Raw genomic sequence first — 13,899 nt, forward strand, 5'->3', positions numbered from 1 at the left:
GGCGAGGCTCATTTGCCATGTCCCTCCGTGTCCGACTCCTCTGCTGAGGAACAGAGAATTCTAATCATGGCCTAGTTTATTTTCACAGAACCCTCCTGAAAGTCCTCTGGACAAAGGTAGATAGAATCAGCTTTACAAGCACCATTGAGTGCTTGAAAGATGAACAAATACACTGTTTTGCTGGCAGCTGGCCAAGGGTTTGGGGCAAACCAGGACAGAAGACAGCTAGAAGCTGGCAAGTGACAAGAGGCCCACATTCTGGGGCACTGGTTCCCCACCAGCCCTGCTTCTCTGGCCCAGTTGTCACTGAACTCTGGGGGGGAAGGGGTCTATGGGCTTGTCTGGGATACCTTGTGTGGAAGTGTGCACCCCGGCCCACTGGAAGCCCTGCTGGGGAGTGGGGGGAGGCAGCCGTCAAGTTCATGCATGTAAGGCACACACTGCCTGGCACCTAGAGGCGCCCCGTAACTACTACTGTCGGAAACAAATAGAAACCTGGCCACTGACAGAGCACTCACCCCTCTGGCCCAGCCCTGATCTCCTCGGATCTGTTCCCAGCCTGCAGCCCCCAGACAAAGATCCCTCTGTGAGATGAAGGAACCGCTGATGGGACCTGAGGAAGTGGGAGCCTGTAATTAGACCCTGGCTGTCAGCACCCCAGCCTGGGAGCCTGAGCCCAGACCTCCTTCCACAAAGCAGCAGCATCTGGAAGCTGCTGTACAGATGGCTGGACATAGGCCGTAGGCTTAGGCTCCCTGCTTCTGCAAGGTCTTCGTCCTCCGGACCCCGGGGATGGCAGGGACAAGCCTACTGCCTCCCCAGGGGTCCCCCTGGAAAGCAGATGGCTGCCTGCTGGGAGCGGTAGTCTGAGATCTGCAGCCCCCATTCCTGCCCTACTTGAAACAATCTCGCCCCCATCCAAACTCTCCCCCAGACCTGGCTTTTGCCTTTCTCATATAGGCCACTTCCTAACTCATATTTATAGGGAGTTTTTGTTTTTCTTTCTAAAAAATGGTACAGTGGAAAGAGACAAAAGTCTAGACTCAAGTCCCAGCTCTGCCATCTATAAACTGTGTGACCTCAGGCAAATGACTCTGCTTCTCTGAAGCTCAGCTTTTCCATCTACCAACTGGAGTAATGGGGTTCTAAAGATTTCTTTTCCCAGGCCCTACTAGATTACAGACTCATGGAAGGCATGTAGGGCATCCTCTAGGATCTCTGTGTGGAGCAAGACCCTGCACACGGAGAGGCCTCAGTAAACGCTAGTAGGGTGGATGGATGAGGACCACCAACTCCATTACAAAGGGACAGCTGGTGTGGTCGGGCCAGGGAGGCCCTCACAGTGACTAGGACACTCTGCGGAGGGCTGCAGCATGGAGGCCCTGTCCCTCTCAGGTTGGCCCAGGTCCTAGCCTGAAGGGTGTAGGGGGGAGAGAGCCGAGCCCCTCATGCGACTTGTGCTATCCGTGAGGTTTCCACTTCGTGGGGGTGCACGAGAGCAGAGACTCAGGTGGCACCTGCCTCTGGCTCAGGCAGGCACACCTGAGTGACACATCGCAGCCTCCTACTGAACCCAGGTCACACTGGTCCACCCACCGTGCCTCTTGCACTTGAACTCTCACGTTGTGTCCGAGTCCCATCTGGCCTAGGGGCCGAGGAGTACTGCATCCCTCCGAGTCAGTCTGCTGCAGTAGAGAGGCCGTGGTTGGAGGAGTGGCTCGGCCCCTTGGGGGCCACTCCCTTCACCGTAAGTGGGACAGTGAATACCCACCTCTGCTGTTAGGACTATCAGGAGAAAGTCCGAGAGGTGCCTGCCATGTTGTGCGCACCCGATAGGTAGGAACCAGTACTATCATCCTTGTCACCCAGAGGCCTGGCCACATTCTAGACATATCTCCTCTTCTCTTCCAGGATCTTGGTCAACATGGACAACAATATCATTCAGCACTACAGCAACCATGTTGCCTTCCTGCTGGACATGGGGGAGCTTGACGGCAAGATCCAGATCATCCTTAAGGAGCTGTGAGGCCCGGGCATCCATGCCCTCGGACCCCCTGGGGCCAGCTCCAGGCAAGGAGCCCTCTGGGAAGTGGCCCCATGCCATACCACACACAACGTCTCCTCATGCCTCAGTGCTGTTACTTGAATGTCCTCCCTGAGGGAGGAGGCCCTCATATTGCAAACCCACAGATGCTACGGTCAGGGAGGGACCTGGGAAGTGTCCCGATCTGAACCCCAACTCATGCTTGAATCTACACTGGATTTCCTGCCGGTGCCTGCCCAGCTAGTGAGAGTGTCATGTTGGTTCACGTCCCCATGGCCTGTCTCCTTCTCGGAAGACCCCATTCTTTCTGCACATCTCCCGGTTGGCTCTTCACCCTGTTTCCCAAAGATGCCTTGAATCTTGTTCAGCTTCCATTCTTGATTCTTCTATCAACTTCAGACTGAGGATTCCTTATATTGTTGCTCAATTAACTTTGATTTTCAGTGCAAACAATTTTTAAATGTCACCATAGTGGAAACACTCTCTCGTGGATTTTGTCAATACAAGGTGTAAATAATAATGCTCATTGATTGGAACAAAGTGGCTGCTGTATAAAACAACTTCCGTGCCTGTGCCTGTTTGCTGATGTACACATTTCTTATTTACAATTTCCATTTATGTTATATATATATAAGTATATATTGTATATACATGCAACATTTTATATTTTTCATGGATACATTTTTATCATTTCAAAAAAACGTGTATTTCACATGCTTGGACTGTTTTTTTTTTTTTAGCTGTTATTCAATTATGCATTTTGTATACTCACATGGTATTTAGTAATAAAATTCTACCTATGTATTACTTCAAATACTACACTTGTTCCTTTTGTGAAAGTCTTCCCAGAAGAGAGGGTAAAAGCAGACGAGGCCTGCTTCCTTCTGTCCTGTAGGTGGTTAACCCTGGACCCGAAGGCTGGTGGTGTGTACTGGGCACCCGAGAAGCAGCGGTGCCCCATGGAAGGCAGTGGAATCCTGACGCTAAGATCTCGGTCTTGCACTGTCCCACGGGCGAATGTTATGACCTTAGGATCATTGACTAGAGAGACAGAGAAGTCCTGGAAAAGGTCCAGGATGGCCTTGCCAAGGACCTCACAGCTGGGGCCAGTAGGTAGAGCCCAAGGCTGGGAGCCACGTGACCTGGGTTCTTGGGCCAACTCTGCCCCCACGTGCTGGGCCAAGTCAGTTACCCTGCCGCTGACTCAGCAGCTCCCAGAAGTGGGTGCTCTCATCTCTTTCCAGCTCGGCATTCAGTGACATCAAGGGGGAGTAGTTACACCCCAGAAATTGACGGCTGCTACAGACCCGGGCCTTTATTTCTTCTAGGGAGCAAATGACAGATCAGAGCATCTGCCCACCCTTCCTTCCTTCCAGCCATCTGTCTGTCCTTTTCCTTCCTTCCTTCCTTCCTTCCTTCCTTCCTTCCTTCCTTCCTTCCGTCCATCTGTCTGTCCTTCCTTCCTTCCATCCTTTCCCTCCTTCCCTTCCTTCCTTTGCCCCCCTCCTAGCACACCACCACCTCTAGATGTGTTTCTTCAGCTGTGAATGAGGGGCATGGATCCTCACAGGTCTCTGTACCGACCATCCTTCGAGCGCCAGAGCTGATGGGTGGGTGTCAAAGGCTGCCTGGACCTGGGGAAGGGGACAGCTGCAGCCCCTGGGAGACCTTCCTACCTTCAGTCATTAGGCAGATCTGCTTTTCCCCTTTTACCCATTAGGGTTTCCCATAAACTTTTGTCGGAACAAAATTTTTAAAACGTCTGGAAACCACAGATGCCTCCAAAGGCCTCTCAGCTCTCACAGTCAAGAGCCAATGGTCCCAATTCCCGCCAATGGCCTGGAGTCAGGGCCAGGGCTAGGGTCAGGCCACTGAAGCCCTAGCCTCAGGCACAAACATTAGGAGGCATCAAAGAGCTTAGTAATCAAGAGAAATTAATGCAGTGTGTGTGTGTGTGTGTGTGTGTGTGTTTTAAATAAAGGCCAAAAAAAAAAAGTCCACGATGAACAAAATACTAAAATTTGAAGCCAGGATCAGTAGTGCTGACGTCTCCTTCGGCCTCAGACGCCAAGAGGGCTTGTGTGGCAGGGCCCCAGGGACCCTACAGGCATCCAGGGCGGCTGCGTCCGTTCCAGCCTCACTGTGACATCGCCCAGGATGCCAGAGCAGGGTGATGTGTGAGGGTGGAATGGCAGTGTGTGCAGAGTGTCAGCACACGCCAGGCACGCCAGAGGCGCTCAGCTTCTGTTCATTTCCTTCCTTCTTGAGCTTCCCGCCAGCTCCCCTCCCAGAAGCAGCTGGGAAGCAGGCAGGTGGTGCTTCTCCACCCTGGTTTGCACCTTGGAATCACCTGAGCAGCTTTTACCCCTTTCCCTACTGCCCAGACCCCACCCCTGGAGCATTTATTTATTTTTTAAATTTTTATTTATTTTTAAGCTCTACACCCGATGTGGGGCTCGAACTCATGACCCTGAGACCAAGCATCACATGCTCTGCCCCCTGAGCCAGCCAGGCGCCCCCACCCTAGAGCATTTAAGTCAGAATTTCTGGAGGTGGACCCAGACAGACCTCAGAACTTTTTAAAGCACCACCCCCACCTCCCGTGATTACAGTGTGCGGTCAAGGTCGAGAACCACTGCTCTAGAGAGGCCATAATTACACAGGCCTTGAAGCCTGTGTCACCTCTTTGTGTCTGGCTGGGTTGCTGCACACAAGGAATCGGTATCCACGCAAATCCTGCTGCGGAGTTCGGGAAGGGAGCCGGGCAGCTCCACACCCGCCGCACATTCAGCAGCTGCAGTAAGGGCACCAGGGCTCAGCTCTGCTCAGCAAAGCACCATGTGAGGGGACCAGGGCTGTCAATGCCTACAAAGGCCATCTGGGCCTCAAGGAGAGCTCTGCCCTCAGGGAAGTCAAGGGGCAAGGGTACCCCCTCAGCCTGACAGCTGCCATGCTAGGACCATCTTTTGCTCCCAAGAGTCAAAGGGGAGAGGAGTGAAGGTAAGTCCTTTCCAAATAGGAATCACTTTGGAAAGGTGGCTGTCAGCGGGTGGCAAGGGCATCCCCTGCCTGGTGGCTCTCCCCTAGAAGACAAATAGCCAGTGGGGGAGGGAGGGATGAAGGAGGAAAGCAGGTGTGAGGGATGAGTGAGGGAATCAGGAGGAGGGAGGACGGGAGGGAAAGATGGAGGGAGAGGTGAGGGAGGAGGGCATATAGGCAAACAGCAGATGAGCGAACAAACGGAAGGCCAGAGTTGAGCAGTTAACTGTATTTAATAGACCCTCGCTACCCTAAGTGTGGTCCGTGGACCAGCAGCATCGGGATCGCCTGGGAGCTTGTTAGAAATGCTTACACCTAAAACTAATACACTGTTATATGTCAATTATATCTCAATTTTTTAAGAAAAGAAAATTAAATGCAGATCCTCAGGCCTCACCCCAGACCTATAGGATCTACCTTCTATAACCAGAAATCTAAGTGATTTGCATGCACATTAGAATTTGACAAATACTTTATTAAACTATCAGGGTGCCCTAACCCTAACTAGACACCTTATAGCTGAGAACTAATGCCCAGACCCTACCTCACGTCAATTAAATCAGGACTCTGAGGTTTGGGGCCTGGGCAGGCTATCTCTATAACAGCCCCCAAGGTGATCCCTATATACGGCTGGGGTTAGACAGAGCTGTAAGCAGCTCATGACACCTCAAGAGAGGCTAGACGTGGTCAAGATAGACCCTCTGAGCTCAGGGCCTCAGCTCTAGTCATGTCTTTGACAGAACGTGGATTCAGACTGGCCACGGGCAACCCTGCCATTCTTGTCCCAGAGCCCCCCCTCTTTCTTGACTGCAGCTGAGGGGGGGCTCCTCTAGAGAGAGATGATCTTTACCTGCTGGTGCTCAGCCCAGCTACCCGAGGGGAGGAGAGGCCTGTCTTGTTTTCCGATACATTTCTCAGCCTCTGCCCACAGACACTCCAGGGATGGCAGCTTCTAGCCCAATGGTCCCCTAAAGGTCCCCCAGGGCCAGAGGGACAGAGAAACCAAGGCGTTGGGGTCTGGCCCCATTGTCAAGAGTCTGGGGTCAAAGAAAGGTACAGCTTCAAGTGCCAACCTAGAAAGGGTCTTCCAGAATGTACCCAACTGGACAATGGATGGCCTGCACAAGTTTCCATTAGCCCCAATGAAAGATTTCAAGTTGCAAGATGGTTGTCAACATCTCAAACCAATAGATTGCACATTTTAAGGACTTCCAGGATTCTGCTCAAACTCTGCAGATCTGGCGACAGCTGGCTGCAGCTTGTTGGATGCCCGTTAGCCGAGCAGCTGCAGCTCCCACACCCCACCCCTGCCTGACCTCCCTACCCAGCTCCTGGAAGAGTTGCCCTTGGGGCCTGGAATTTGAATCTGACTCTTTTCCTTCGAAGAGAAGCTGCTGACCTAACAGGATGGGAGCACACAGTGTCCTGCCTCAAGGTTCAGCCTTGCATCGCTCTCACCAGGTGCTCTGGGCTGCCTCCCACTCACCCCCAGCAGCAGGTACTCCCAGGGATCTGAGGGTCACTAAAAGGCCAGCTTTTTCACAATGCAAGAATTGTTTTTGTTTTTGTTTTTTTTTTTTGCAAGAATTGTTTAATTGGATATGATATTCTATTCTTCTCTCTCCCTCTTCCTCACCCACCCGTCCCCAAAGGGAAGGCCAGCCAGCGGCCCTTCTGATGGGAAGGCCCTTCTCCCCCCTGGTTCTTTGTGAATCTCTTCCTCTTGCCAGGAGGAAACTGATTTGGCAGGCCAGAAAAGATCCACTAAAGACTGTGTCACACCGGAGCAGGAGGTCTGGGAGGAGACAGAGGCCAGGCCTGGGGACAGGGGCGTCCCCGTGAAAGAAAGAACCTGCAAGTGCCAAGCAGTGCGTGGCCTCCCTGCCCCTCAGAATCACTGATCCAGGGCCCGGGCTCCAGCAGGCTCCTGCCCACCTGTGCTGTGGAATACCGAGCCACAGAACGGACGTGGTGGCCTCTCTCGAAGGTGGGAAATGAACACACGTGACCACGGTAACTGCCTGCCATGCTCTTCCCGAATGTGAGATATGAAGGCTTAGCTGGGAGCCAGGGCCCAGGCGGCCCCTTCGTGTCTGTCACAGGCACTTCTGGGCCTTCCCAGCTCCTGAACTCCAGGGGAAGTCTGGAAGTCAAGGCCGAAGGACCAGAACATGCTTGGGCTGCAGGCCCATGTGGTCCATCCTGCAGGTGCTTTCTGGACCCCATGGCTCAGTATCAGGCTTCTAGATGGGGGATCTGCCATTGGCCAACTTCTCCGTGGAGTCTGAGCTTCAGAAGCTCCTCACATCTGTGGGGAGGCCTGTGGAAGCCAGCAGGGACAGGTGCGTGGTGAGGTAACCAAGGGAGGCTCTGTTGGCTTCTCAGTTCTGCTCAGGAAACTGCTGGAAGCAGTAGAAATGGAGATCCAGTCTCTAGGAGGCAGCTCAAGACAAGGACAAATGCAGGAGCCCAGCTCTACACCAGCTGGGGGCAGGGGCAGGGGGCAGAGCAGCCCGGGGGAGCCATCTGTCACGTACGAAATGGGCATCTCTGAATGAACGTCCTGGGAAGCCTGGGTAGGGCGGATGGTGGCCAGGGCTCTCCTTGAGCTTGTGTGAGGTCCCTACAACACTGGGATCCATTTTTTGTCCTCATTGTAGAGAAAGGACTGCTTTCCGGGGAATTCTGGCCTGTAGGTGGCTGTGGAGACAGAGACAGAGACAGTATTAAGAGTGAAAAGGTCAGTTGCTCAAGCCCCTGGCATTCTAGATCAGAGCTGGGAATGCCAGGGGCACCCCTGTCCCAGCCCCTATATCTTACAAGTAGGGAGGCAGAGAGGGACTGGCCTGGCCAAGGCAGGTCTCTGGTTTCCAACCTTCCTTAACTCCCTGTAACTTCTTTAACAGAAGAAAATTTACAAAAGAGCTTCCTATCAGATTTGAAAAAAATACTGAGTAAAGCAATACTTTTAATGAAGCAAGGTGTCAGTTTGGTGGGTTGTGTTTTCATTGAGTTCAGAAATTTCCAGAAGGGGTGCCTGGTTGGCTCAGTTGATAGAGCCTTGAGCTCTTGATCTCCGGGTGATGAGTTCAAGCCCCACATTGGGCATGGAGCCTACTTAAAAAAAGCCAGAGGGTGGTGGTGGTGGCAAATTTCCAGAAAAGTGAAAGCCATGATGACTGCAGGCACATTCTCTAGGACACCAGCTGCCAGGACCATATAGGGGTGAGTGGAAACACTCAGGCTGATACTGACTTGGTTAATGAAGGTCCAGGCTGATGGGAGCTCTTGGCAGTCCAGGCGGATGTGTACTCACTGGAAGCCAAGAAGGCAGATGTTTGCATGTGGCTTACCCTCAGGCCACCCCTTAGGGAAGCCCACCTTGGTGCAGGTGAGCACGGCAGCAAGAAGTGGCCTGCCCCTGTGTGCAGCATGGAGAGGACACTCAGGAAAAGCTCCTTGGGGCCTGGGCCCAACAGGGTCAGGCAAGGATGCTCACTGGTCGCCCGGCCTCCTGGAGCCCACCACTTAAATGGAACCTTAGCACATTTGCCCAACCAAGCCTGACCAGGCGACCCCAGGCCTCTGCAGCCCTCTTGACCTAATGACCATTTATACATTTCCAAGGCCGAAGCTGTCACAATGACTTTCTCTGGCCTGTCCACCTTACATTTTATTCACCTGTATGTTTGGAGTGGAAGGTATCTCCTGCCAGACGGACACCTCGGGGGGTAGGCACCAAGCTAAGTCACCTTTGTCTTTCCACGGTGGGAGCATCATAGTGCTCCCTGAAAGATGGAATTAAACAGACCGGGCAGCCAGCTCGGCTCAGCCTTCCTCCTCCTCCTCCACGGCCTGCCCGCAAGCACACCTGTCAGTCCCCAGTGCCACCAGCTCGGGCCAATGTCACAGGGGGTGGCAAATAGCTAAGGGGCTCTGAGAGACCTACAGAGAGGTTGGGGAACACAGAGAGGACCCACTGCAGTAGGTCCTCGTGCTATCAGCTTTCGGGGAGGTCCTAAAGGTGACAGGGTCCCACCTTGGGGGATGGCCTTTACAGATGGCCTTAGCCATCTGTAAAAAGGCTGTGGAAGGGATCCCTGGGTGGCACAGTGGTTTGGCACCTGCCTTTGGCCCAGGGCGCGATCCTGGAGACCCGGGATCAAATCCCACGTCGGGCTCCCGGCGCATGGAGCCTGCTTCTCCCTCTGCCTGTGTCTCTGCCTCTCTCTCTCTCTCTCTCTCTCTCTCTCTGTCTCTCTCTCTCTCTCTGTGTGTGACTATCATAAATAATAAATAAATTTTCAAAAAAAAAGGCTGTGGAACTAGAAGGCTCACAGGGGCTGCTCTAGTGAACCGGCCCTGGCGTGTTTCATGACAACAGGGCACGGAAGGGAAACGGCCTGGTGCTTTGCTCTGCTGCTCCCACTGCCACTCAGTGCACATCTTGTTCTCCAGGCCCTCCCCAGCTGTGAAGTGATTTGGCCAGATCAGGCCAGTGATTTAAACATTTCTAAGAATGTGGAATTGTTGGACAATCTGACAAAAGCTATGGCCTATTTCTCCCAAAATTAGTATCTTCGTGCTCCAAGTCTGCAGGCAATTTCAGGGCCACAGCCTCCCTCTGGAGCTTGGACAGCCACGATTATTAGCCACGAATCCCTGGCCTGGATTAACTCTAAGGGCCCTCCCACCTTAAAAAAAACCCAAAAAACAAAAAAACAAAAAAAACCCTTTCATACCCTGAAAGTGCAAGCTTAAATGTCTTCCAGATGGACTCTAACCTCTGTACCCTGTTTGGCAAACAGCCCATAAATCAGTGACATTTGATGGCCCAGGAATGACAAACAATTCCAAATTTGGTTTTTACGATCATTTAAAAACAATCCTCTGACCTGGGCCCGGCAGGCCTGCCTGGGACGGGGCTGCTGTCCACCGGCCGGTGTTGGACACGAAGGACGCACTGGAGATGAAGTGCCTGGGCGGCCCCTCGTAGTCCACGATCTCGTACTGACCAGGGCCTGGGAGCGGCGGCTTCGGGGGCAGGGGCAGAGGCTGCGCAGAGAAGGTCAGGATGGGGTTTTTCCTTCAGAGAAAGACAAAATGTGAAGTTAGCACTACAGCAGTCCATGGGGGAGATGGTTGTTTTTAGACCAAGCCAAGACCTGCCCTGCCCCGAGCTGTCTGCCCAAGGATGGGACAGGGCACCAGGAGACGTGGGCAGAGCCCTGGCTTCACTGCTAGTGAGCCGGGGGGCCCTGGACCTCACTTTTCTCTTCTGCACAAAGTTGCTTTTAAAAGTACTTACCTCACAGGCTCGCTGTCAGGGTTCAGTGAGACGATGCCCCTAAAGCAGTGGTCAGGGCAGGGCCCTGCACAGTGAGGGCACGGTACGCGCTGCTGTGGAGGATGGTGCTGAGCTGATCAGAAACGGCAGACGTGTGCCAGCTCTGATCACGGGGTAGGGCCTGGCTGGAGCTCCATGTAAAGGACTCCGGCCTCACGTGGGCTCTATGGGAAGAGCCATATGGGTGATCCGCTTGTGACGTCTGCCATAGCCAGGAAATGGGACGAGGCACCCCAAATTCCAGAGATTTGTCATCCCAAGACCAATGGATCTCCAAAGATCTCCAAAGACCATGCCAGCATTGACATTTCAGAATCCCACTACATATCTTCCTGGCAAGGCAGGATGTGGGAGGGGAAAGATTTTGGTTGGAAATCAAGAGCCCTCTCCCCTATCACTTCTGTTGCAATTGTTCCTTTTTAGGCTTATCTCTGCCCATCAGGAAAGGGAGTCTTTTACATCCCGGATTGAGAGGATAAATGAAAGATAAATGGAACCCGTAGTGGAGCTATAGCTCCATTGCTAATTCACTCTGGGCCTCAGTCTCCCCATCTGCAAAATGAGGAGATTGGACACGATATTGTCTAGGGTCCCTTCCAGCTGTGACCATCCACCAGGCCATGGATAAAGAGGTCCACTGGTGGGGGCTCCTGGGTGGCTCAGTCACTTAAGCATCTGCCTTTGGCTCAGGTCATGATCCTGGGGTCCTGGGATCAAGTCCCACATCAGGCTCCCTGCTCAGTGGGGAGTCTGCTTCTCCCTCTGCCACTCTCTCTCCCTTTCTCTCTTTCTCAAATAAATAAAGAAAATCATGAAAACAAAAAAAATAAGAGGTCCCCTGGTTGCCCAGGGAATTCTGGGATTGTTATGGGAATCACACTCCTCTCCAGCCGTGCAGTAAAAGGGCTGCTCACTCCCACCTCACACCTGAAGCTCCTTGGTCTTTCACCAAAGGAAAGGGAAAGTTCTCGGAGCACTGAATGGCCACAAATGGCTCACCCCAGTTTGAAGCCAACACAGAGGAGGGGACTGGGATTCCTGGCTGCTGGTACTCTGCAGGCCTTTGGCCGATACCTTCGGAAGCAAAGGCATTTTTAAACTCAGAGAGCTAAAGGGGACCTAGAGATGTCTTATCCAACCTCCTTATTGTGCTAAAGCACTTAGTGCCCAGAGAGAAAAAGCCAGTCACCCAACGTCACCGAGCAAAGGAGTGGTAATGCCAGCACCAGAACTCGAGTCTCAAGGGCTTGGCAATTTGGGGAAGGACCATGGCAGAGGGGAGTTTTTGAGATTTCGAGTCATACAGACCTACATCTGAATTCCAGTCATCCCACTTACCAGCTGCGAGACCTCAGGCAGGTCCCCCTCTTTGTAAGGGAGTCACTGAATGGAGCAAAGAAGGCACCTAGTGCGGTGCCAGCCCACAGTAAATGCTCAATAAAAGTAGCTGTTGTTAACATGATGGTTGTGCCAGGCACTGCCTGCTGCGTGGCCCCAGAGGCTAGGGGGCCCCCTCACACAGTCACCCCGAGGCTGGCTGGCCACTCCCACTGCCAGAGGAGGCCGTTGAAAGTCCTCGTAAATCTGCTTGAGCCTCACATCTGATGGGAGGAACAGCTGGCCTGGTTGCTTATAGCTTATATTTAGAACAAAGGTGCCCACAGGAGACAGAGAACCAACCTTACCTCTTTCCTCCCCTCCAGCTGACATGGAAGAACTGGTTAGAGTGTGTGACCAACCACCTCTCCCCTTAGAAATAAAAGCTGGCTTCTCCTTGTTCTGGCTTGTGTCACCCCTTCAAAGCACCCCCAGAAATTTGATGAGTGTGGAACTGGCATCACTGAGAGAGAGGCTTGAGTCCTTGAAGCTGGAGCTGGAATGAGCCAACCACCGCATGACCTCACCCCATCAGTCTGGGTCACCCCCTAGCTCCGTTCTCTGAGGCAGCCATGACATGTCCCTGTTCCTCACCAGGGACAGCCTGCAGGAGGCCGGGTCACTGTCTCATCAGGATCCTCGGCGAGAGGGCCTAGAGAGATCCCTTGCTCAGGAGAGCCTCAGCACCGGCAGCTCAGCCCTCTGGATCTTTACAGAACAACCATGTGCCAGGCACCCTGGGGGGTTCACACTGTTCTGTGATAAGACACAGACCCTGAATGCTCCCAAGGGCATGACAATCTCCTGCTAGTGACAGCGATGGCTGGTGACAGCTTAAAGAAGTACAGGTTTTGTACCTGGACAAACTCAGGTTGGACTCAGCACAGCCCCCCTCGCTGTGTGACCTCAGCGAAGTCTCAGCCTCCCTACGGCTCAGATCCTTCATCTGTGAAATGGGGGTATAGTACCTTCCACCCAGGATTGCTATGAAGGTTAACTGGTGCTTGTATTATTTTTTTTAAGCATGAAATATTAGAATAGAGGCAAAAACACTGCTCTGAGAGGTGGGGGTGGGAGTAGGGCGGGGAATTCCAAATTAAGTGAATCCAGAAATCTACCCTAGAAGAGATAACATTTGCCCTGAAAAGTAAGCAGGAATTCTTCAGGTGGATAAGGGGGCATTTCTCGCAGAGGAATCAGCAGGTGCCAAAGCACAGCTGAGGCATGAGCTATAGCTGCGTGTGGCAGGAATGGGGACAAGGAGGCAGCGGCCGAGCTTCCTAGACCGCCTTCAGCCCTTCAGTGTGCCCATGACTTCTAGGTGGTTCACCTGTTTCTGACCATCGGCCCTCGCAGACCCCAATGAGAAGCTAAATGAGTAGCTCGTATTTATGGCCTCTCAATCCAACCTAACCCCCTACACCCCTTGCTCCCATGTGACCTTCCAGAAGCCCCCAGCACAACACTGTTCCACCACTCCATGCCTTTGCCTGCTCTGTTCCTTCGCCAGGATCACCTACATTTCCTGCAAACTCTGGTCATTCTTCACTTCTCACATCCTTCAGGGCAACTTCTTTGGCCTCCGCCACCACCACCACCACCACCCCCTGCCCTTCCTGTGGCTTCCACAGAGCAGCATGGGTTCCAGAGTCAGCTGGACCTGCATGCCACTCCTTGTTCTACACCTTCATCTGTGCTCCATGTAACAGTGCCGCCCTGCAGGGCCGCTGGGAGCAGGACGCCAGGTGACATCCATGAAAGTTCTCAGCTCAGTGTGGCTGGGCCCTCGGAACTTCAAGCCATTCTTCTTTTCTCTGCATAGAACATGCTAGGTTTTCAAACACTCTATATGTGCCTAGTTCTTTAAACCAAGGGACTGCATCTGATTCATTTTTGAGGTCCCATCCCCATTCCCCAGGACATTTGCTGAACTGCAGAGAAAAACAGAGGGGTTACGGCAAGTAGGGGAGCCCAGACCTCTGAACCCCACCTGATAGTTTTATCACCGTCCAGGGCTGCTCCCTCCATGGCGAGGTGGGGCTGGGCAGATCACAAAGGTCTGGCTGGATCAAAACCGGGGCAGCCCTCAGTG

General features: G+C 53.0%; 2 protein-coding genes across 8 annotated transcripts in view; one reads left to right on the forward strand and one right to left on the reverse strand.

Annotated features, from left to right (window-relative positions):
* GRHL3 (grainyhead like transcription factor 3) overlaps positions 1–2,796 on the forward strand; it is a 33,711-nt gene extending 30,915 nt beyond the window's left edge. For both annotated transcript variants that reach the window (XM_055332127.1, XM_055332126.1), the window contains exon 16: positions 1,912–2,796. In XM_055332127.1, the coding sequence (XP_055188102.1) occupies positions 1,912–2,026 (115 nt within the window). In that variant the 3' untranslated portion in view covers positions 2,027–2,796. The remainder of the gene's footprint in view (positions 1–1,911) is intronic.
* A 2,529-nt stretch (positions 2,797–5,325) lies between these two features.
* Positions 5,326–13,899, reverse strand: part of STPG1 (sperm tail PG-rich repeat containing 1) — a 51,428-nt gene continuing 42,854 nt past the window's right edge. For all 6 annotated transcript variants that reach the window (XM_055332938.1, XM_055332939.1, XM_055332937.1 and 3 more), the window contains 2 exons: positions 9,979–10,169; positions 5,326–7,783 (listed from right to left, as the gene is read on the reverse strand). In XM_055332938.1, the coding sequence (XP_055188913.1) occupies positions 7,707–7,783; positions 9,979–10,169 (268 nt within the window). In that variant the 3' untranslated portion in view covers positions 5,326–7,706. The remainder of the gene's footprint in view (positions 7,784–9,978; positions 10,170–13,899) is intronic.

The sequence above is a fragment of the Nyctereutes procyonoides genome, unplaced genomic scaffold, assembly GCF_905146905.1.
Source record: "Nyctereutes procyonoides isolate TBG_1078 unplaced genomic scaffold, NYPRO_anot_genome, whole genome shotgun sequence".
Lineage (NCBI taxonomy): Eukaryota > Metazoa > Chordata > Mammalia > Carnivora > Canidae > Nyctereutes > Nyctereutes procyonoides.